Genomic DNA, 25172 nt, shown 5'->3' on the forward strand with positions numbered 1-25172 from the left:
TAATTTATGATTATTCAGACTAAAAAAAAAAATAAAGATTTCAACAAATGCACGTGGATTTATTCAAATCTGTGCACGAGCCTATGGAATTCAATAAATGCATTATATTTAAAAAATATATGTTTAGCTATGTCATATATTACCTTCAATATTTTATATACTGCAGTATAAGAACAGTGCATAGTATAATAATTACCATATAGGTATATAGTTTTCGAATTAATCCATCCGTCATCACACATTCCATCAGTTGAATGGTGTGGAAAAAATCAACACAATCGTCTGTTATTATAATATATTGATATAATTGTATAAACGTATACAAATAATTCAGTATAGTGAAAAAATAAAAATTGCCTATTCAATGTTTATCTATTTTTTTTTTTTTTAATGCGACACCGGTTTGCCGCCAAACGTGGCACGGAACAGTCCGACCAGTTGGCGGCACTGCGCTCATTCCCTCCATTTTGTTTTATTTACTTGCTCTCTTTTTCTCCCGTTGGCAACCAACAGACAACAAACCCGGTTAGAGTGAGAGATAAATGGCGTTTGCCGTTCGCATCTTGTAGCGTCGATGTGTGTGCGCTTGGCGTGTAAATAATAATAAAATCGTTACAATAATTCCCCGTTACGAGAAAAAACTTTGAACACAACACACACACACACACGTCCGCAAATACTCTAGTCACGTTTTACGTTTCTGTTCCCGTCGACGGTAGCAGCTACAACAGCGGCCGCCATCGCCGTACACACTTTCACACGCGGAGCGCGGCGACAGCCGACATCTTAGCAAACTGGTGAGCATATTATTTATTTCTCGAATGACGTATCATCCGGTGGTGGCAAACTGACGGCCGGCGCCGGTCAGCCATCGCCACTGTATAGCTAAGGATTCTCCCGCGAGCGTCGTTTGCAGGCCGATCTTCATATCCGAATTGTTACATTCTTGTGTGTTACAGGAGGACATGACGCAGCAACCGAACGCCAACGGCCGGTCCAATGGGCCCGGCCGGGATGACGACAAGAAACTATTTGTCGGCGGCCTAGGTAGGACCATTAGCGAGAAAGAATTACGCGAGTACTTCACGCAGTATGGCGAGATCGAAAACATCAACATCAAGACCGACCCGTTTTCCGGACAGTCCAGAGGGTTTGCGTTTGTGCAGTTCGTCAACGCCAAGACCGTGGACGATTTGTTGGCCGCTGGTGATCATTTTATTGCGAATAAAAAAGTTGATCCGAAGAGGGTGAGTTGTGTTTATTCATCTGAAGATGTTGGCTATTAATATTACACAATGCGTCATTGAATAAATAAAAACAGTAATTTACTTGACCTAAACTCATAGATACTCATTTTCTTTAGATGTATCTCATTATACATGTTACAAATTAAACATTATGTACTAAACTCCATTCCACGAAAGAAGGAACTCGTTTTTTTTGTCTGTTGCTGTGCATCTCCTACCACTTGAGCTTGTTCGGTAATGATCATCAAATGAACGTCACTGGGCCGTGAAAAATGGGCAAAATTTAACCTCTGTACTATTGACGACGTCAATTGTATGCGCAAATGAGTTCCTTCTCTCGTAGAACAGAATATGTAATATACATTATTAGATAAATCAATTGGATTAATATTTATTTAAAATCTGGAAGTATTTATTTTAGGTCATAATAAATGTATTACCTCATACATTATAATTGTTTTACTTGTTTATTTTTATATATTTTATTGCTTAAAAATGAAAAATAAAACATTATTTTCTATACATAACTTTTTATATCAAGCATATTTTATAACTGTCCATAAATAAATATTGATTTAATAATTGTAATTTATTTTATGTAATTACAGGTAACAAAGAAAGTTAATCCACTGCGTTGTAAAATTTTTGTTGGAGGCTTAACTACTGAAATGACTGAACAAGATGTACGGAATTATTTTGTTCAATTTGGTCAAATATCCGAATATCAACAACCTTTTGATAAAATGAAAAACCAAAAGAAAGGTTTTTGTTTCATAACGTTTGAGGATTCCGAAGTCGTTAATCAAGTTTTGAAAAATCCCAAACAAGTTATTAATGGTAAAGAAGTAGATGTAAAAAAAGTCAAGTTCAACCCTGAAACAATGACCGCTCCTGGAACCAGGACTGGTGGTCCAGTAGGTGCCACTAGAGGAGGAGCACCTGCTACTTTTGGCTTGAGACCAGCATATCCCGGTTATATGGCACCAGCAGCTGCTTCACCCTATGGTACTGCTGCAGATTATGGTTATGCAGCTAATGCTTATGATGCATATGGTGCATATGGTGGATATGACTACTCTGCGATTGGTTATGGAGGAGGAGGTGGTGGTGGCGGCGGCGGTGGTGGTGGTGGTTATCCAGCACAAGCCTATGGAGGTGGCAAATATCGAGAAACAACATATCCTCGACATGCGCCTTACTGAATTTAAGACGCAAGTATAACGTTTGACGAATAATCCTGGTGGACACATTAAGACTGTGTTATTATTATTATTCAATTTTCACCGCATTTCTGTATGATATAAAATACTACCATAAAAACATAACACAAAATTATATGTTATATTATACAATAGTTTGTTATATTTTATAACAAAATTATAAGCCTAATTGAACAGGTCAAATATTAAGGTCTAATAATGATGTAAATAAATATTTATAATTTTTTTGTATATCATTTTAGTAACCTACTATGAGGTACTTTGAAGTTAGTGACTATAAAAGTAACTTCAATTTAAACCTTTACCTAAATGGCATCCTTGACATCTGTAACTTCTGAGTTTCCTTAATATGTTGAATATTTGTATTTTGTTGTTGAATAATTTTGTATAAAGTCATTATATTTCTGGCTTCTACTTAATTCATTCTGGCTTTGTGAATATTAATCTACTATAGTAGATCTAAAATTGTATGGTCATAGACTTACTATTTCCATGTTAGTGTTGAGTGCTAATTGCTTAACAAACATAAATTATATTTTAATAGTCAATTTTTTCGTTTTTTTTTTTTTTGTGTTTATATATATATATATGTCATATATATATACAGAAATAATATATATATTCCAAAAATTGGAGTCTTTCTCGTGTGTTACCACATCTTTAGTATTATATTTTCAAGACTTTCCTATTAAAATATCAGTTAAAAAAATTACAAGGGTTTTATATAATAATTTAATCTGGTCTTCTGAATATATGTCTGTTCATTAGGTTGTATTAGAATTAAGTTTGATTTCAAATCTTTTCTTATAATATTCACGTTTAATTAATTTTTGTGTGCTTTTTCATAAATAATAAAAATATAAAAAATCCTAAACAAAAATAATAATATAATGTTTTTTTTTTTTGTTTTTTTCTTGGTCATGTTACAATTATTTGTCAAACTTTTTCCGTTTGTAAATAATGTATTGTAAATTATTTTTTTATTTTTTTAAACCTATTTTTACTTAAGGTTATTCGTTTTTTTTTTTGATAACTGAAACATTATTGAGTTAATCTCATTGTTTCATTAAATATCAATAAAGCAACTATTATTGATAGACTTATATATCTAGCTTATAATTTTTAAGTATCAAAATGTGAACACTACATAATTATTGCCTACATTGTACGTTATTTTATTTGTACAACAGTATTTCATTTTTCAACTATAAGTGAAAAACAATTGAACTGTCTATTGTTTTTAATTTATAATCTTGTGAAATTGGTTAATTAAATACAAAAAATGTATTGATTATTGTTTGTTAATAGTTAATAGAAATCAAATCAAATAATTTACTAGTATAACTATTTAAAAGAAATGATGTACATATATTTTATATAAAATAGGTAATAATTATTATTGTGATACAATTAAATGTACCTCAGTATTAAACATTATACATACTATGTTCCTCAATTTAATTTTTAAAATTTTGATTTTTTTTATCAAATTAATTATGGGCGATGTAGGTTTTATTTAGTTTAATGTACCTAGTGGCTTTATGTTATGAAACCTTTCAAAGATTGAATACCTTAAGAGAAAAATTAGCTCTAATCTAGGTTTTTTTTTTCAACATTCAATTGGATATTATGTTCCTGTATGTAGAAATAATTTTCCATTTTGAAAGTAGGAATATTATCAAGTGTTGAGGTACATAGGTAATAAGTTACATATATGCAAGACTGTTGATTCATTGAGTTTGTCTAAATTTTAATCATTGGCTGATAAAAAATAACTAGCAATCATGATAATATGTTAAATAATAATTCTGGCATGTATGTGAATATAAGTGTAATTTGTTTGAAAGTTACTGAGTTACTACCATGGTTAGTATCATTTGAAGAAAAAGATAAGTAGTTGTATAAATATATTATGTACAGTTGTAATATTATAATCTGCTGAAATTAAAACCACCAAACCTAATATCTCTGAATTTTTAAAAGATACTACAACTGATTTATGAACATTTTATTCATTCTCACATTTTAAAGGTGTAAAATTAAATTATTCTTATAACATATTATTGTCAACTACTGACATGTGGCCAGCCAAATCTCTAATTAATAACATTACATTTAACCTGAATAAATGTAACTGTAATTTCTAATATGTATTGAAACTAAATAGTCAATATGAATACAATTAGAAATGATTAGATAAATTATTAGCTACACAGCCCTTGAGTCTAGAAATAAAGTAGTTTTGTTAGCCCCCCCCCCAATTTTAATCCTAGTTGCGCCTATGATTACAGGTAAGTCATAATTCTACTAATTTGGTCACTTTAAAAATAAATTATTTTTTTTTGTGAGCTACCTCGGTATTGCTGTGTAGGGATTGTAAAAATGAACTATGAACACCCTCGTAAGTCTCCAGAAATCTATTGATATAACTTTTATTGAACCCCAGGTCCAGTATTTTTTTAGTATCAACTTTGGAGTTTGGATAAACGAACTTGGGTAACAAATATAGTAGCCAAATATCAAAATTAAAATTATTATATCCAATCATAATAATAATAAATTATATTAAACATAACCAGTGGCAACCATTTATATAGAAAAATACAAAGTTGTACTAATTTCTATATTTTAACATGTAACCAATGGCAACAAATTATAGACAAAAATCCCATAGAAAAAAAGGACTTAAAATCTTCCCAATTTTTCTCTGAAAAAATCTCATTTGAATTCCAAGAGATTTAAAAAAAAAAAAGAAGCAATTCAGACAGTTATTTTCAAGTGATGCAGATACCTATGAACAGCATTTCATTTTTATTATATAGATAGGTATACTGTAATAGGCTTTAGTGAAATAATAATAAATCATACCCAAACATCTAATTATTTTTTAACCTTTTAATCAAATTGTATCTAAGTACCTACCAACTATACTCAAAGGTAAATTTGTGTAATTTAATTTTATATATACTTATATTAAACTAAGTTATAGACAGTAAATAGGAATAGTATATTTTAAGAATGACAAAAATGTGTGAAGCTCGCTATGATTTTGTATACAGATATTTTCAAGAGATAAAGTCAAATGAAAAATGACATAAAAATCTCACTATGCAGACACTGCAAGCTAATAGACTGAAATTATTTTTCATATTATATTTATCAGGCTTTCTGGTTTCTAGATGTAAAGAAAAAAAGGTGGGTAAGTAGATGTCACTCTACTGTACAGTAGGTTACAAGTTGGTCACTGTAATGGATGGTGTTAAATTTGAATTCAATGATATAATATCATTGTATAAGAAAAACGATAAAAAGTGATGACAGACACAAAAAAAAAAAATAAAAAAAACATATTGTAAAATCAACACATTCATCGCTTCGCTCAGAATCTAAAATCGCATCAGTTCTAGGAACACCAATCAGCAGTTTGAAGAATGCATAAGGAACACTTGTTGGATTTTTATTTTATTTCATGATTTATTATTTTTTACCAGAAACAATAAATTTAGAAAAAACGTAAAAACAAATTTTAATGGACAAAAGAAATAATATGTATTACAATACTATTATTAACTTTAAACAAAACTAAAATTAGTTTTTGAAGGTGTAAAAAAAAATAATAAATTCACATTTAATAATATATAATATGACCGATTCGCGAATTTCATTCAATTTATATTTTAGGCCAAGACATTAATTTCTGCTAAACAATTTTCTAACATTTATAACATAATATATATAAATAAAAAAACATTAAAAATGATTGTTTCTTAATGTTAATGATAAATACTTACAATAATTGTTAATTAATGACAATTATTAGATTTATACACTTAATCATTTAATTGATGTAAACATAAAAAGTTAATCGATATAACAAAACACATAAACAGTCTCGTTGTTAAGTTATATAAACAAATTTACACATAAACAAAAACTAAAAAGGATTGAAAATACAGTCATTACAACAGAATAGGTCAACAAGGAAAATATTAGAGCATAAAAAAATGTAATAATTCTTCTTATTCATTAGATAATACAAATATAAATGAAAATAATTTAACTATTTTTAAGTAGTATGCTAAAAAAAATTGTAAATGAGTGTAGAAAATATAATAACAAAGCATTAAAAAAAAGGTTACATTAAAACTTATGCTAAAACAATGATAAATATAGAATAAAATATACAAATACATATTCAGAAAGATTCAAAGTTTGGTGAATTAATGAACTTGACCCGTATTCAGATAAAAATAATGATATTATACTCTATTTCAAATGCAAATATTTCAAGTGCGATCTCACTGCATGGTCAGAGGCGGCCAGCAACATGTCCCTACCACAAAATGAATAATTGCAGCTGAAACTGTCAGACCTGCGCGAGTTTCAAAGGGTTTTCGTCTACTGCCTGGCGTGTTCTCATTTGAAATAGAGTATAGGTTAATTGGAAACTAAAATATTTAAGAACTACCCAACTCACTCAAACTATACAATAATATAAAATTATTTTCTTATTAAATATACACTATAAGTAGTATTTGTATATTGTATATGTACAGTTAAGTTGGGCATAATAAACATTAGAACAGTTTTTCCTAACCTAAGAGTATGGGATAAAAGAAAATATAATAAAGATAATCATATCATGGTAACCTGATCGGGTACAGAAGACCCATTAAAAAAAAAATAAAAACGATAATAATTTGGCTAGCGTTGAATAATAATGAAAAACTGTTCTTATGTTTATAAATAAAATAAATGTGTACAAAAAACTGGGCATAACACCAATTTATCAGAATTATTAAACTAAGCAATGATTCATCATGTAAGTTATCAGTTATGGAAACTCAATTCCATATTTGTAACTGATATATATATATATATTGTAATAAATATTTAACATTTAAATTGAAAAAGGGTATAGTCAAAAACATAAACGGTTGAACCTTTCATTGAATACATTTTTTTAGTGCAGCAGTAATGTTAAACAAGTGAAATATTGCACTAAAAAAAAAATAATACAATATAATTTCAAAAATAATAGAGCACCATGGAGTGACAACAAACACATTAAATAACAAACTAATTGCTCATTACAGTAAATCAAATAACATTTAAGTGAAAATAATAAATGTCAAACATCCAGTTTTTTAGCTGCCATATTCAATAAGGCTACCAAAGTCCAAAAGCTACCATTTTTATAATATAAAAATCATACTTACAATCGGTGGGAATATTGTTAAAAATCAAAACATGATTTTAAAATTACATTAACACAGTTAATCACACAAATAAATGTCATATACTAAAAACTGTTCTACAAATGTAAGTAGTTACTGGGAATCAATGAAATAACACAATATTAGATTATTATAACCAGTAAGTTACAATATTTTAAAACAAAACGTCCATAAAGTATATTCATTATGTCATTTAAATAAAAACAAATAGTTAAATAAATGAACTTGGTATAAATATTAGCACATAATATTGTCAATATCAAAGCCAAAATGCATTATGGGTTGTCTATTGTTAAACATGTGTCATGGCAAGTTCATATTACGGTGCAAACAGAATATATTTATGTATTCATTATCCCAATAGCGCAGTAATTGTATATACAATATTAGTTACACTGACATATAACTAATTTATCGAGTTTTCTTTTTCACTTGTTTAGCTAATTTTCTGCGTTTTAATATCATATCATAAAGCGCATCCAAACCTTCTTGAAGACCATCCCCAGTTATAGCACAAGCAGCTTGAATATGCCACAAATGATTAAGTTCATTTAGACCTAAAAGTCTTTCTAATTCTGCTGAGTCTCGTGCTGCTGGCAAATCTTGTTTATTTGCTAATACTAAAATTGGTACGCCTGTGTTTTCTGGAGCTCTCGCTGTGCGGGCTAGTTCCATTTTTGCTTCTTCCATCCGTTCTACATCTACACTGTCCACAACGAATAATATACCATCAGTACACCTGAAAATAATTTGTTGAAGGTAAATAAAGAAGTAGTTTAACTAATTAACTTCAAATCAAAGAAATCAAATTAAAATTAATATTTACCTAGTATAACTTTTCCATAATGGTCGAAGTTTTTCTTGTCCGCCAACGTCCCACACAAGAAATGTTTGACCTCGGGCTCTACCGACAGTTCCTTTTACTTTTTCACAGTTAAACCCAATTGTAGGAACTGTATTCAGGTACTGGTTGAATTTAAGTCTGTAGAGAGCTGTAGTCTTACCAGCACTGTCTAGGCCCAACATGACTACATGCAAATGACTTTGTGGTGTAGGGAGTGCATCCAGCAAAGACGCTGAACTCTTACCCATGTTGGCCCCCATTGTTTTATGCTCAAACGCATAACACCCTGAAAAAATAAATACATTTAGTAAACACTTTAAAAAATTTAAAATAGGTGATTTAATCAATTTAAATATATTTTTTTAATACCTACCTAAATAACAATACAACTAGTACAACTAGTACTTTGTACATACAACTAGGTAATCAAATTCTGATATTTATATTACCTACTAAACTATTTCAAACAGACCAGTATCTAGATAACTCAATAAAATAATTTTAATAACTGAGAAACTACTCATTCAAAGTTTGAATTAGGTGAAATCAAAAATTTCCAAAAAATTATCAACTAAAAAATGTACAGTAAAAAAGTGACGTTTGGATAGCAAAAATTTGTATGACCGCAAAAACGTTTCTTAAGTTGTACTAAAAATTGAAGAATGTGAAAATATGGTCGTTGAGTATATTTAAAATTTCCAAATATCGGGTATTTTAATAATTTTATTATTAAGGCTGTTGGAGCATAGAATATTTTTAGTAAAATTTAGGAAATTGTGCAAAAATATTATTGGCAAATAATAAGTAGTAAATGAACCTTAGTGTGTGTAATCCATTATCTGGGCCATTATTGTATTATCGTAAATAAACCGTTAAAATCCGTTAAAAATAGCTATAAGCAGAAGACTAGTTTATGTACTGCCTGATGTTAGATTATTATTTACAAATATGTATGAACTCATTATCTCGTTTACTGGGTTATGTAGGAAAAATAATTGATGTTTTAAAACTGAATGTAAGTGTATAAAATAAAAATATATTCATAATTTTTTTAAATTTTAACATATTTTTAAGCCTTATTGAATACAAAAATCAAAAATCTGTTTCCTACGTAACCTAGGAGAGGAGATGATGAGTTCATACATATTTTAAAAATAATAATTCTGCTTATTGGTCTAAAATTACAAAAAATACGGTATGCTCTAACAGCCTTAAAGGAAAAATGGTGGTGAGTATCCTTCGTGAATCACCTTATATTTATAGTTGAAAAGTTTTGTAATGATCTAGGATAGTTATTTAAAAATAATAATCAATAAGTTCATATTTTAACAAGTAATCAGGTACCTCCTATATATTAATAATACAATACATAGGTGTCTGTCTACCTGAAATTAGTACTGATAACAAATATTATTATAAATTTAAGTACCTATATGAAATTTGTCTACTAAAATCTACGGGTACACATTCCATAATAAATTTCACAAGATAAACATTTTAATACATAAATATTGATTTAACTACTAGGCTACTTAGGCTACTTAAAAAGAATATCATTATGGCTACACGTTAATTCAAAATTGTATACCTAACAAGTTTTTGGTAAGACAAATGTATTTTGAAAATTTGCCAAATTAAAATAATAACCATGGCATACCTACTTTTATAATATAGAAAATTAACAATATTATTTAAAAATATTACAACACTTGTTGCTGTTCAATTTAAATTTTAAATAATGACAATACTGTTGGATATATTTTTCTTTTATTTTTTTTTCTGTTAACCTTATTGGAAATTTATCTGCACCTTGGTAAATAATTTAATTTCAAAAGGTGCATCGGAACTTGTAATAGAATAGGTGGATATAGGTAGTAGATATTATTTAAGATTGTTTTAAGATTATTTTTGAGAATGTCTTACGGAAAACTGGTATAGTTAGCGTTGTAAGCATTAAGTAATTTAGACGTATCTACGCTTTGCAAGTTAGCTCAGTGGTCGGTGGTCAGTGGATAACTGCACGAAATAGGATCGGACAAGACGAGTAACCGACAAATAAGTCGATTTTTTTTTACCTGAATCAAAATGTTAAATTGCCCGTCACGGGATCGCATAGTTGGCGGCGGCCGCCGAGTTGGACGTCAACTGCATTTGGACGACGGCTGGCCACCATTCGGACGGCGATGACAGTGGTGATGTCGTACGACTGCCGTGGTCGTGGTCGTAGTCGTCGAGTGTAGGCGGCAAACGGTCGGACAGCGACGGCAACAAAACTGGACGCGGCGGCGAGTGGAGACTGGCGAAGTGGCGAGTCCGTTCTTCTCGCTCACGCAAAAACTGGTCCGTTTCCCGTGCGCTGCGATATCCGGTGATCGAGATGCCCACGCGACGGACGGACAAAACAAAATCGATACGGCAAACCCCTTTTTAAAATCGGTTATCGGATTGATCGGTATTATTAAGAAACCGACGTCATACCTACTCCATACGTATGTTGTTTAATCGTTATTATTATTATTATTAATGTTAATTAGTAATTACGGTGGTTAACTCTGCCTTATAACTATAATTCTATCGACCGACGGCGGAGCACGACAACAGACGCACAAACGACGCATTCACACGCACACGCCTCACATCATCGTCATCAACATTCACGTCCCGAAGGCATCTCGAAAATATGTTGTACCTATTTTTTTTTACTTTTTTTTTATGTATATACCTGTTATTTGTTTACCAGCTGATTTCCATAATTTTCTTATCAAAGATTTCTGTAACGGGCGAAAAGATATTGTATGCCAGTGCCACCATGACAATTTTGTATGGACATATTAATGATTTTAGTTTTTATACATAAAAATAAAAGATAACATTGATTTTCAATTGATAGAAACTACATCTTTTTTGAATAGGTGCGTCACAAATTATAACACAGAATAAATTATTCAATAATTATACAATAATAATATATTCACAACAAATTTGGTGATAAGTGTATGATGATAACTGGTTAATTTTTATCCTAGAAAATAAACAATAAACATATGTTTAAATATTACGATTTACCGATTAGTGATAAGTGATAAGTGATAAGAATCTGACTACAACCGTCAACCATAGGGGCATAGGGCATAGACAAGAATACTAACTGACTGAGACGTCGGACGTCTGAGATCACTGACTACTGACTAAAATACTACAGCGCGACTGGCCTCGTTTTAAAATTTTTAATATTAGTTTCTCGTTAGTCGTTAGGTAATCTTTTTTCTATGTGTTACTGCGTTAGTCACTGAGTAGTTGGTCTTGACCATTGCTCCACAGACTTTATGATAATTTCTGATATTTATCATAAGTCATGTCTATGATCGTTAGTAGTCAGTAGACACTCTTAATCCGTGCTTGTTTGTCCGTGTAACCGTGTCTGACTAACATATAGGCTCTGTATAAACACGAGTTCTAAATAATAAATGCAGTAATAAAGTTACAAGTGGTTTTTGTGACGTGATGAAGTTGGTCCCTCCCCCCACCCACTCAACAGCATGGCAAATCTTCCCAATAAAATTGTTAGTTATTTAGTTTTCACTTATAACAATAGCCAGCCATAGCTCATAACTCAAAAGAAAAAATTGGGGAGGCTTGAGGGGAATGAACTCCCTCAAAACAAACAAACAGTGAAATTAGCCCAAAATTCCCCAAACAGCGCTCAAATAGTCAAACATACGGTATATGTATGTTTAGTAACTAAATGGTCACTACTAAACAATAATAACTGTAAAGTTTTTTTTTTTAATACAAACTAGGTATAATATTATGCACAGTAAAATCATTTATAAAATATTCAACATTTTAAACACATTATTTAACAACACATTTTTTTGATCTACTAATAGGGAAACTGAAAAAGAAGACATAGTTTTGATAGTCTATTGTGATCGTTATTTATTATTTGTTGCTGGAATTTGACAAGTTCTTGGTGGTGCATATTTTGAGCTGTTCTGTATACAATTGAGTGTGAAATAATTCTTATTATTCGTTGACATATAGAATTTCAGGTCTCTTCGGGCCTTAAATTGCTAATATTATTAATTTAGATTCTGAGTGTAGCGATGAATCATGAATGTATTATTATATTGTATTTACTATTTATAATGATCTGTTTTATAAATTTTCTTTTCTATCATCAACATTTGGGGTAAAAACAATTGCTCCAATTTTCGATATCAGTATCTTTTCTGATGGATAAACCAAAACAATGGTAATTTTTACGCAAAACCAATTTTTGAAAAAATCGGTAGGTATAGCCCATGATATAAACATGGTATGATCGCAAAAGTCCAGATTTGGTCCAAGTCCACGCAAACGTCACTTGCTTACCCGTATTATCAATATCTGGAATTTGGAGAGTCGAGAACCATCCGAAATCACAACTCATTAAAGGCGGGAAATGGTTGTGCAACTATACCCTACCAAGCACGATGTTCTTCCATTGTTTACCTGAGTTGTTAGGTGGCCGGCATAAAATGTTCGAATACATTTCCAACAATATTATTTTGTATAAATTTATAATTTTTTGAATATACAAACGAAAATTGAATAAAATTAGTTTTATACATTTTTATATTGATTGTCTATAACTCACTTTACCTACTACGTATTATAATTTCCAGTTTTATTTATTTTAAAACTATTTAATTATTTTTTTTTTAATATTTACACATATATTTTAAGGGATCTATACTTAGTGTGGAAAACATTTCATTTTGAGTTGGATCTGTTATGATTTTTTCTATTATACCATAATATTGCGGTTTAATAAAAATGTTGAGTACTTGCATTAATTATTATAATAGCCAACTCCGCTCGAGTTAAAATTTGTCTATTTTTTTATCGTTTTCTGTTTGGCTTCAGTGGAAATATATGATAAATACAAACCTTTATAAACACAATTACAATTTATTTACAATGATTACTTTCATCAAATAATTATCGCAGCTAACAAGCAAACTAGATCCCTTAATTTAATTAACGTGTTGTACTATATTATGAACTGCCTTGATAAATAATATTATAATATAATTGCCACCTACCTATATCGATTTGAAAATCAAAATTACATCGAATTGCAATTGCAATTATTTTCCAATGTTTTTAAATTCTAAAGTTAGACATTTATGTTTTTTAGAACTAAAATTACCTCTCCACGTCAACATGATTTGATAGGTGCGTACTTAAAATTAACAATATTGTATTAAAATATCTCGTAAATATGCTTCTAAATATAGAAATAAACGAAATAATTGTGTAAAAAAAGTTTTGTAGATTTTACTATTTAATCTAAATCATGTATTCATGACACAATGTGGTATGATCCCGTTGCGCTGAAATCGGAATAATTTTAAGAACATTCGTAGGTTTCATTCATAAAAATTATTTTTAAAGTATATTATAATATGATTTAATTTAAACTATTTGCTACTTACTAGCTGGCTTCAAGATAATTATATACTAGCCACAATATAACACTACTACCTTAGTAACTATAAATTATTTAATGTAGGAGACAAACAATTGTTCGAAAACCGTCATTAAGTGTTTAGCTCTTGTCCTGTTCATAGTTTTCTGTTCGCCGTTCGTTCATCACTCGTATATACTGCTGCAGATATGGACGCCACAGTAGGAACTGAACAATCCAAACAGTTGTATGCCAATAACGAGGAACGATCCATAGTTGACGTCCTAGATTTGGCAGTAAACCTCAAGATCGTGGCCGCGGTCGGGTCACCGCTACTGCAGTACCGCGGACACGCTGCAGAGAACAGTTGTAGTACCCGGTGTTCGTCGGAATTGATAATGAACTCTGCAGCCGTATACCTGCAGGACGTGCAGCTTGTGATTGGACCACCGTCGGAGGCATCTTTTTGCGTGACATCCAATACGACCTCGTTGATTGACGCGCTGGATCTAGCCGTGGATCGCAGGGTCACGGCGGCCGTCCTGCAGCAGCGACCGATACGGCGGAGCGAACGTTTCCGGTCCCGGTCGTCTCCCGAACTGCGAATCCAATCACCTGCAGTGTGCGACAGCGTGAAGACAGCTGTCCCACCGGTACCTGCGGAATACCCGGCAGCACGATCTGTCGATCGGCGGAGGTCTGCCTGGAAGAGGACCAAACGATTCGTTTGGAAGTTGTTGGTGAACATGGCACGCAGGGTTTGCTTCTGTCAAACCTTCGTAGACGTAGAGCAATAATATGTCCACCAAGTTTTCTACCTCTCCCCTACCGCCACCGTCCGCCACCCCCCTTAAAGTTTGTAAAATTGTTCGCCCGCCAACCGCCGTCCGTCCGATGTTTTTTGCTCCCGCGTTTGCGCCCGTTGGTGTACGCCGTTTTCCGCTGCACGCGTACTTCCTGTACCGTGCCACCAAAATTACCATAGTTATCTTGTTTTTGTAAATCAGCGTGTTTTATAATGTACCTCGGGGACAGTAGTGTAAACACCTCGTGTTCCTGTCCCGGCTGCAATCAGTGTTTCGATTTATTAGTGAAATCTTCGTTGTCAATACGCATTCGCGCGTATGCAATGTAAACTTGTCCCAATTGTACTTGTACAAAATTTGTATTAGATTTATTATATTTACGGACTCTGGTACGATAGCGCCGTGTAAAACGAAATGTGCAGTTCAACTATCCTATGAGTCGACCAATTATTTATGTTTATTCGACCGGACGGCGGGCGCTAGGTTTATATTATTATTACAATTCACTGGAAATTATGTATTATTATTTGAGACTTTTGTCTAAAAAAGTAAAAACTATGTATCATTGTATGAGACTGTTGTAAATATATATTTAGCCATGTATTTATTATTGCTTTGTAGGTATATGATAACACGCTCAACGTTAAGTATTCACTGAATTTTGTGTAGCTAGGTATATTATACTATTATAAAACGGTACTACCATTGATTTTGTATTGATTTTTATTATTTGATTAACACTAAATTATACACAAAGAGTATTGAAGGGAATAATAAAAATTATCTACGCCTTTAAGCTAAGCAATCTTCAATATTTTGATTACTAAACTCAATAATTCAAATAAAAAAAGTAAAATATCACAAGTTTTAGAGTTAAATATTGGACATTAAAAATTAAAATTCGTTTTAGAAAAAGAAAAATTTTTCAAATTAAAAAAAACCTCACATTCGTCTACAATACACTTATACACAAAAGCAAATTGATCGAGCTTTGACACGCAATCAGTTGTTGAATTCAGTGTAACTGACTACATTTCAGCCAATTTTACATGTAATAAACTGCAGTAGTTCGGTAATAACGATATTATTATAATACAATTCAAGTATACAATTGATTGTGATTTTCGAATAACAAAATAATGTCACATATTGTCTCATACATTATGTGACTATATTTTTGTCATAAAGCTGTTTATAACTTCATAAGTTGATTGTTGTTAATGTATGCGATTGTATATTTGTATCTATTTGTTGCTAATAAATAATAATGAATTAGCCATTTTTATATTATCTATAACGGTTATGCCGGACACTGATTACCAAGACCAAGTACCTACCTATTAAAATGACACCCACCAAACTTTTTGGTGGTTCAATGGATCACAAAATGCATGATCAAGCCGCCTCTGATTATCATATTGTCATTAAATTATTATTACTATACACTACTCTACGTCTCTACGTCACGTGCTTACCGAAGTATCTGACAGTCAAAAAGTTACGATCATACACAGCGTTTGGGATTTGGAGGGGAATGTAGGAAATGTTTGGGTGGCTTTGCCCCTAAAGCCCTCCTATTTGCGCCTATGGATAGGGGGAGTAAAAGTTTTGACAAGCCCAAATGGGTAACCCAAAAAACAACCGCTCGAAAACACATATATAGGTGTTAGGTATAAGTGTATAACATAATATAAATATATTATATGTTCCTTTTCCTTAATATATACATACGTCCACACCGCGAGTATATAAGGTGATTGACCAAGCAACTGCATGCTCACCCGGTCCCCCTTGGTCCTCATATATATACGATATACCTATCATTTAAAAATACATTTTAATATTTTATTCAAATACTGATTTTGGAACTTTTACATACATTTGAAGACCATATTATTTTCGATTTATTTTTCGTCAGTTAAGGGGCACCCAGTGGGATTACAAACTTCTATAAAATAAATGTAATATAGTCAAGTATAGGCACTTATAAAACTCAGTCACTCAGTCGACTCAGACAATTTTTACAAACTTTAATGTAAAATGTTAATAGATTAACATTAATTAGTATTAATTAATATTTACTATATTTATTATTTATTTATTTATAGGGTAAATTCCAATTACAAAAATATTACACAAAAACAAAATACTAAAGAGAGTTGGTCACCTCCAAGGCCATTCATTTTGGAATAAATTCACTTTGGGTACTTTTTTTCAAAAAATAAATATATAAACGAGTTAAGAACGATAGTGGAAAAATCATTATTTCGGAAGTTGTATATCAATCCAAAGTTTGTAATTTTACGTTTACACGCATACGCACGCCACTGTACTTTACTGCCACCCGGCAGCGCCTATAACGAATTTTGATTTTTTTTTATTACGAATTTTAACGAGGTGAAATGATAGTTTTTTTTTTTTTTATATTTATTAAATATAAGACTTTCCTAGCCTAATGCTATCTAAATCTAGGGATATTGAAAGTATACATAATTTTTAACATTATAACATGATAATTAATTTTTAAGTACTATGGATAATTACAATTGGTAATAAAAATATACATAAGTAAGGTGCATAAGTAATGATTACAATAATATTCTGATATTTACATATTTACAATAGTTTAACTATAAGTAGCTGAAGTCGTAGAGTGATCTGGAAGAAGCGCATGTGTGGGTGAAGATTTGAATGTTGGGAGGTGGCTTAGTGTAGGAGGTCGTGGGGACGACCGCGTTTTAATCGACGATGAGTTGGGTGGGTGAGGAGGTTATAGTGAATTGCGCCTGATGAGTTTGGAAGAGAGCAGTGGAAATTTTTTGCTAATGTTTTAATATGAGCTTGGATATCTTGGATTTGAAAGTCTTTGTGGAGATATGCATTTTTGACAAACCACGGAGCATTTGCAATGAAATGATAGTGAAATCATCGGCATATTTCTGTTTTACCGGAACTCCCCCTTTTTTCAATTTTATATGATTATACATTCAATATTTAAATTTCAGTATTATATTAGAGAAATTTAAAATAAATTACAAGAACTATTTATGACATATTTACATTTTAAGAAACTAAAATAAAAATCAACTTTAAACGCTCATATAACATATTATATCGAGTTTAAAAATGATTAATGAATTCTATAATATAATAATTATATAAATACCCAGGTATGTATTTGGTAAAATGTTATGTCTCTGCAGTTATTAATTTTTAATAATTACAACAAAAAAACAAAATCGATTTTGTCGAAAACTGGTTTAAATCATTTTTACTAGGTACTCCAAAAGGTGATGTCAATATTATGCCATTATGATTATATTTTGATAGGTACTTACTACTTACTACTTACTACTTTCATAGATTTCTCATTTGAAAAATAAACATAAAATAACAATACACAAATGTAAACGTTTATCAATTACACAATACCTATACGGCTAATGGCGATACAGTATACAATATATATATACACCATTGATTATAAATAGTATTTATAATCAATGCACACCCGTAAACAAAATGTATTATTTAATATCTTTAAATGTGAATTAAGAAATAATGTATATTAATTTATATTTTATCTATAGTTTTCGGGAAATTCAAAATAATTATCAACTATTATTGAAACAATTTATTAATATAATTTTTATCAGACATTTTGTTCGTAACTTTACTATGGTAGGTCGCTTCAGGTATTGTACAAATTATTTTCGCATAAGTAGTACCATTATTTTTTATACTAAGCTAGTACCTACTTACCTACCGTCCTACCTACCTATATCTAGGTATATTCTACTATTTGAGCAATTCAATTATCCACTTACTAACAAGTAACAATGCCTGGAGCATTGTTTAACATTGTAATTCCTACTAAACAACATGAAATCCATCTTTCTCAACAAATTGCTTGTGATTGTTCAATAAAAACCAAACTACCGACTGATGATACATACCATAAACAACCACCTGACCGTCCCAAATATAGTTTGTCAATAACTATGGAAAAAGTAAGTACCAGCTAGCAGCTAATACCAACTATTTACTATTTTACATGCAAATACCTACTATATATATATTTATAATAAGTGACGCAATTTCAATAAAAAAAACTGTGGATAATGGAGTCCATTACCCATGTTTTTAAGTAGTCCTTCCAAATTATGCATTTTATTTTTATGCTTATAACATAACCATAAGACAATTAGGTAGGTACCTATATAACATTTTATGAAATTTAACATTACAAATTTAACGCCGACCTGTCGATCGCGATCTTAAGAGAAATATTATTGGTTGATATAGATATTATTAAAAATAAATTATACCAATAATATCTGTTGATTACGTGCATTACGTGCATTACGTAACATTTAAGTTAAAAACACTCCTTATTTAGGTAGTCTTTTACGGTTTATATTATACAAAGTAAAGTATTTAAAGCGAAAAAATACATAACATTTTCCGATGAAAAATAATAATGAAAGAAGAATATTATTATAAAATGTATTATAATTTATATTTATTATGCAGTATGCTGCATGTAATAATAAAATAGTGTACCTACCTAAATTAATGATGGTAAATTACCAAATACTTACATAAAGTGTTTAATGTAGCTCACTTGTTGGAAAATCCAAAAGGTGGGCGACCCATGTACTAATGGATATACCTATATATATATATATATATATATATAGTAGGTATGTATACTACACATCTTAATTAGTTATATATTACACCATGAACTATAATTATAAATATTTATAAATGTCTAAGACATTGGAAGCAATTTTATGTAGTTTGCAGATTTCCAATTCCATATGGAATCAAAGCAGGGATAATAGATGTTATTCGGTAATTATATATTATGCTTAATCTCAAAATTTACAATTTACCTGCTTATAAGTTATAACCTTACTAAGAGGTAAAAACTATTGTATTGAAGTATTTTTAACTCTTAGTATATATTGTATACTTTACCCTCAGATCTACAATTATTCAAAATTGTTTCCAATATTTTCAGGTAACCTTTTCAATTGCTTCCAATGAACACTGTGAACATATTTTGAATTTATTGATGGAAAATGGCATTGGAGTAAAATTAAATTCAACAGTAGTGTAACTATATATTTTATAACATTTGTATTATTTATATACTTGTATGCATAGTGCATACATATTAGTTATTACAGAATATATCCTGCAGCGATAAAGCTCGAACTTTGTGATTATTCTGTTTTCCTCATATTGACTTATAAATAATATTATTGTATAGATACCTACAGAAATAGTGTTAGAGGAAATGATTGGTGCAACTAGATGGGTGCACAGGGACAGGGTACTTGTGTACCCAGTGGCTTATCTATAATTTTTTTAGGGGGCCTATGCCTCATTGTCTTTTACTAAAGTTTCACAACAAATATTTAAAAACTGTCCAATTTATTAACCTAGATGCTAGGTCAATGCCCCCCCCCCCCCATATATAGGTCACATATAATCATAATAATATTATATTGTAAATTGACGAAATATAACTTTGAAGTTTGAATACAGGCTAACGACATTTTTCTTTATTAAGTAAACAAATAAATTGGGTTTAAAACATTTTTAAGGTTTTTTTATGAAAATTAAATATTTTAATGTTTATATTACTACCAATATTATCTATTACCTACTTATGTTCTATAATAATTAATAATACTAAACAAGTAATAAGACCTATTGTACATACCAATAGTAATTTTAAAAAAACAAAAAAATACTCAAAAAGATATTTGGAGATCTAGATCTTGCAGTTTCAAGCAGTTCTACTTCCAATTCAAATCAGCCCGAGTTAAACAGTTTCTGTAACTCATCACGCATATTAAACACTCAGTGTGTCATTTGCATATATATATATATTAAGTTTCTTTATAGTCCTATATTAATTATTAATTTAATACATATTACTAGAGTCTTGCCTTGTTCATTGTATTATCAAGATACTGAAACATCAACTCCATCAGTTTTTGAAACCAATCAACATAAAAAGTAAGTATTGTTTTAGTGTAGGTATGTTTAAAATATATTTTTTTTGAACCAATCTGAATATAGATGTAATTTGTTATGGGCACTTATTATGATGTAATCACAATTTTTAATTGTCTTATAGCCCACCCAGTGTGTATGAATCATCTTGGAAGAAATTTCTTCATTCAGTTAAATCTCGATTAACCGTGGCACAAGTTGTTCAAGGGATAGAAACTGGTGCAATGCTAACTTTTGATTTTGTAATTCTTCTAATAATATCCGTGTAAGTATAATGTATATTTGTATTAGTACTAAATACAATGCAGGTATGTATATAATCATTAAATACCATCCTTTCTTATTAAACAAATAAAATATATTTAACTAATAATAAAAATGTATATTTTAAACTTTATTATAAAAGTTATCATAATTTTTTTTTAAGAAGTGATTTTTATTTATAATTCATAGAACGGTTGCCGCTCTTGGTCTGATACAAGGAGAAACTATTATATTTGTCTCTAGTATGCTTCTTTCTCCACTTATGGTTAGTGATTATAAAAATAATATAATATAAAAGATAAATCAGATATTGAACAACCTAAAAATAATTACAGTCTATAGAGTATTACAATTAATTTTATTTTTAGGGACCAGTTAATGCTGCTACATTTGGAACTATGATCAAAAATAAAAAACTGAGAAACATGGGGATTATAAACGAAATGATTGGTTTAATTATTTGCGTTTTAATTGGTTTTGGATATGGATTAATTGCTTCTTATTTTGATAATAGAGATTCTAGTCAGTGGATAACTAATGAAATGGCCTTTATGTTAGTACTCATATAATATATCTAAAATCTAAATTATTTTATCTTGTCTAAACCTAAAGTCATACTTTATCAAATATTAATTTTTTTTTATTTCAGGACAGATATTGGTAGTTTATGGGTTAGTATTGTACTTGCATTTCTTGTTGGAATTGCTGTGCCTATTGCTTTATTAGGAAATAATACATTTTCTTTAGTCGGAGTAGCAATATCTACATCACTTCTACCACCTTCCGTTAATGCTGTATGTATTTCAGTAATTATACAATATCTATTATATATATTATTTTATATATTAATAACTTTATAGTTTAAATCTGAGGTTTGATTAATATACATTGTTCTTTTAAACTGTATATATATGTGCTAGTGGCACAAATACTAAAAGTTTGCATGAAGCCTCCTCGGCTTAAGTCACATTTAAAATTATACCAGTTCATAATAAAGCTTACTGACTAATTAATAATTTTTTTTTATTGAGTATAATTGCATATTATATAGGCTACTGGCCATGTATAAAATACTTATATATATAAATACGAGATTAATTATTAGTTTTGTATTCACTAAAATAATACGTTAAACATTTATTTTTAATAAAATAATATAATATCATTCTATATTGAATGAAAAAAAAACCTTTTTAGTTAGCATATATACATAATGATATTAATATAGGTTAGGTACCCAGTACCTATATTTAACCGTTGGCAGAAATAAATGCATCTTTGGCTTTTAATACAGCAGTTGTGGTTTTCTTCACATATTTTTTATAAGTGTGAAAAATGTTCAAAGATTTTCATTGAAAATGTTACATATTTAAAAAAAAAAAAAAACGGGACAATTAAGTATCCCGAAAGCTTTTGTCGGGACACAGGGACGGACTTTTTAAAATATAGGATTTTCCCGTTTAAAATGGGATATCTGGCCCATTCTAATATTATAATTTATAAAAGTAGTATTATTTCAAAGTTTTCTGAATAAATAAACTGTAAAATTCATAACATTATCTGATTAAAGTCTACAGTAGTATTATTCAATTATTGTCAAGGCTGTATTTTGAATTAATTATTAGATCTTTGATTATAAATACTGTTTAAAATTTTCAAGATTTGATTTTCTACCATTTTTGCTTTTTAGAGCATTTAAAATATATATATACTGTTTCATGGATATTTTGGTAATTAAATACCGTACAATGTGTCAAAACAATATTTTGATTAACTATAATTATTTAAAATATTAGAATTTAAAAATGAATTTATATTTTATTCAATAGTCATTATGCTATAATAGTTACATTCATTTTTAAGGGACTGCTGTGGGCATTTTCAGTAAGGAGTATTAATCAAGATTCTTTAAATACCTTAAATTTACATTATTCATCTATAAGGTCTATTGATTTCGCTATTAAAGGAGCAATGAGCATGTGTGTAACATTCATTAATATAATATGTATATTTGCATGTGGCATTGTCATACTAAAAGTAATATACATATAGTTATTAAATAAAGATACTTGTATGTTTTAAACTTTGAGTCAATGTTATATTTATTATAGATAAAAGCTGTTGCGCCTAAACAAAATCTGCAGTCTACAACATTAATTAATGAATATTTAAATGTGTTGAAGGAAATAAACTTAGAATTTCCTCAAGAAGAAGCTAATTATCTTACACTAAGGTAATAGTATTCATTATTTTAGACAAATATTGACGTATCATCATAGTGCTGCCTTTACATTTAATGACTGATTAAAGGTTAAAAGAAGAATATCCAATTTTTGGGTTGTCTCCAAGTACTGTAAAAGCTAGAGGGTCTTGTAGTATCCCTCCTGGGTATAATCCTTTTGATGTAAGCTTACATATAAAATTAAAAATAATTATTACGTTAATAGCATTATTTGAATCTGACAGCTATCTTTCATTACTTGGTCACCGGGGTATAGAAGACAACATGGCCTGAAATCATTTTCAAATACTCCAACAGATATTAGAACTTCCAAGTTATTGAAGAATAAAATAAAAAATACAGGTAAATTTATTGAGTAGTCAATGTAATTATAAAAAAATGGTAGTTTAAAGAGGACATGATAGTTAATTATAACTTTGTGTATAAATTAATATTTAAAAAACAACTTAAAATTTTTTCTAAACGGGTAAATCTAAATGCAGTGTAGCTTTGTAGCTCAAAATTAATTCAATCTATCAAAAAAAGATCTGTTATAAAATTATCACAGATAAGTTGTGTAATAAAATATAAGTGCTATAGATTATATTTAGAATATTTAAATTATCAAGTTTTTTTTATATAGATCTATTCAATGGTGAAACTACACCAGGTTCACTTAATGCCGTTTTTAAATCTCCAATGGAAAATTATCCAACTACTGTCTCTACAGATAATAATACACCTTCAACAACAAGACGGTTTATTATAACTCCTGTAACGTTGAAAAATACTTCAAATACCAAAGAATAATATTATTTGATAGATTTATGTGTTTTTTGGATTTTCTGACTGTCATATTATTATGGTAGCTATATAAATATAAACAAAACAAGATTATTTACATACATGCATTTTAAATTGTATTTATATTTTATAAATTTAAAATTAATTTAAATTTGTTTTTATTTATATTATTTATATTATTATTGTTGATACAAAGAATAAATATTGTCATGTATGGAATATCTGAATGTATATTTTCTTAATTTAGTTTCAAACAGAAGTTATATCATATAATTTTTATTAACTCATGTACATTACTCATGAACATGCCTATTATACAAACACAGTGGCGTAGCCAGGGGTTGGGTTGGGTGTTTAACCTCCATAATAATAATTATTAAAATATTGACTTTTTGACTGACGCTGTGACATAATGAGTGTTTATCGATACACTATGACTATAGACCGCATAGACCTATAAACTAAAGTAATTAGTATATATTTAAACTTAGTTTATAGGACTATGATCAAAACTGCAAAATGCCAAAATGTAATATTTTATTTTATATGCATATTATCTTTGAGTATATTATGTTATATTATAATATATTAATATATTCTTATATTATCTATGGCAAAATGACGAAGTGATGACTCTCAGATATCTGTACTGTAGTATAGATATTATCTGTGTGATGATCACAGATATATAATAATATATACTATTAATATCACAGATATATACGGGCGCGGACTGGCTGAGATGCTGGGATGCCACAGCAGCCCTTGCCCTAAAATATATTTGCCTAATATTATTTATTATATATTTAAAGACTCTGGACACCTGATGAACAGCAGATTGTTACCAACTTACGATTACTATAATAGTAATCTATAATATTGTACAACTTTGATTGAAAGTCGGTTGTAACTTGGTACTTATTTACGTTTTTAACGTATATTCAATATTTTTTTAAAACAAAATAAAATATATTAATATTTTATAAATAATCTACATATTGTATTAAAATATTCGCCCCAACAATTTTTGTTATTTGCCCTTTAAAT

General features: G+C 29.6%; 3 protein-coding genes across 4 annotated transcripts; 2 read left to right on the plus strand and 1 right to left on the minus strand.

Annotated features, from left to right (window-relative positions):
- Positions 1-509: 509 nt before the first annotated feature.
- Positions 510-2698, plus strand: LOC132943427 (RNA-binding protein squid-like). Its single transcript, XM_061012416.1, has 3 exons — positions 510-797; positions 960-1247; positions 1856-2698. Exons 2-3 carry the CDS (start codon positions 966-968, stop codon positions 2447-2449), a joined length of 876 nt encoding a protein of 291 aa, XP_060868399.1. The 5' UTR covers positions 510-797; positions 960-965; the 3' UTR covers positions 2450-2698.
- A 4756-nt stretch (positions 2699-7454) lies between these two features.
- Positions 7455-11470, minus strand: LOC132943236 (ADP-ribosylation factor-like protein 4A). The gene is made up of 3 exons (XM_061012124.1): positions 10624-11470; positions 8531-8834; positions 7455-8443 (listed from the first exon to the last, which is right to left on the minus strand). Exons 2-3 carry the CDS (start codon positions 8806-8808, stop codon positions 8116-8118), a joined length of 606 nt encoding a protein of 201 aa, XP_060868107.1. The 5' UTR covers positions 8809-8834; positions 10624-11470; the 3' UTR covers positions 7455-8115.
- A 7089-nt stretch (positions 11471-18559) lies between these two features.
- Positions 18560-24205, plus strand: LOC132943458 (uncharacterized). Of its 2 annotated transcripts, none has more exons than XM_061012467.1 (13): positions 18560-18816; positions 19586-19663; positions 19833-19927; positions 20762-20839; positions 20961-21101; positions 21290-21365; positions 21469-21653; positions 21750-21894; positions 22964-23137; positions 23212-23333; positions 23411-23504; positions 23567-23684; positions 23965-24205. In XM_061012467.1, the coding sequence occupies exons 1-13, from the start codon at positions 18646-18648 to the stop codon at positions 24129-24131; spliced, it is 1644 nt and encodes a 547-aa protein (XP_060868450.1). In that variant the 5' UTR covers positions 18560-18645; the 3' UTR covers positions 24132-24205. The 2 variants fall into 2 exon arrangements, with proteins under 2 accessions (XP_060868450.1, XP_060868451.1); XM_061012468.1 differs by having other exon boundaries at positions 18679-18816; positions 19609-19663.
- The last annotated feature ends 967 nt before the right edge of the window (positions 24206-25172 follow it).

Source organism: Metopolophium dirhodum, chromosome 4, assembly GCF_019925205.1.
Source record: "Metopolophium dirhodum isolate CAU chromosome 4, ASM1992520v1, whole genome shotgun sequence".
Classification (NCBI taxonomy): Eukaryota; Metazoa; Arthropoda; class Insecta; order Hemiptera; family Aphididae; genus Metopolophium; species Metopolophium dirhodum.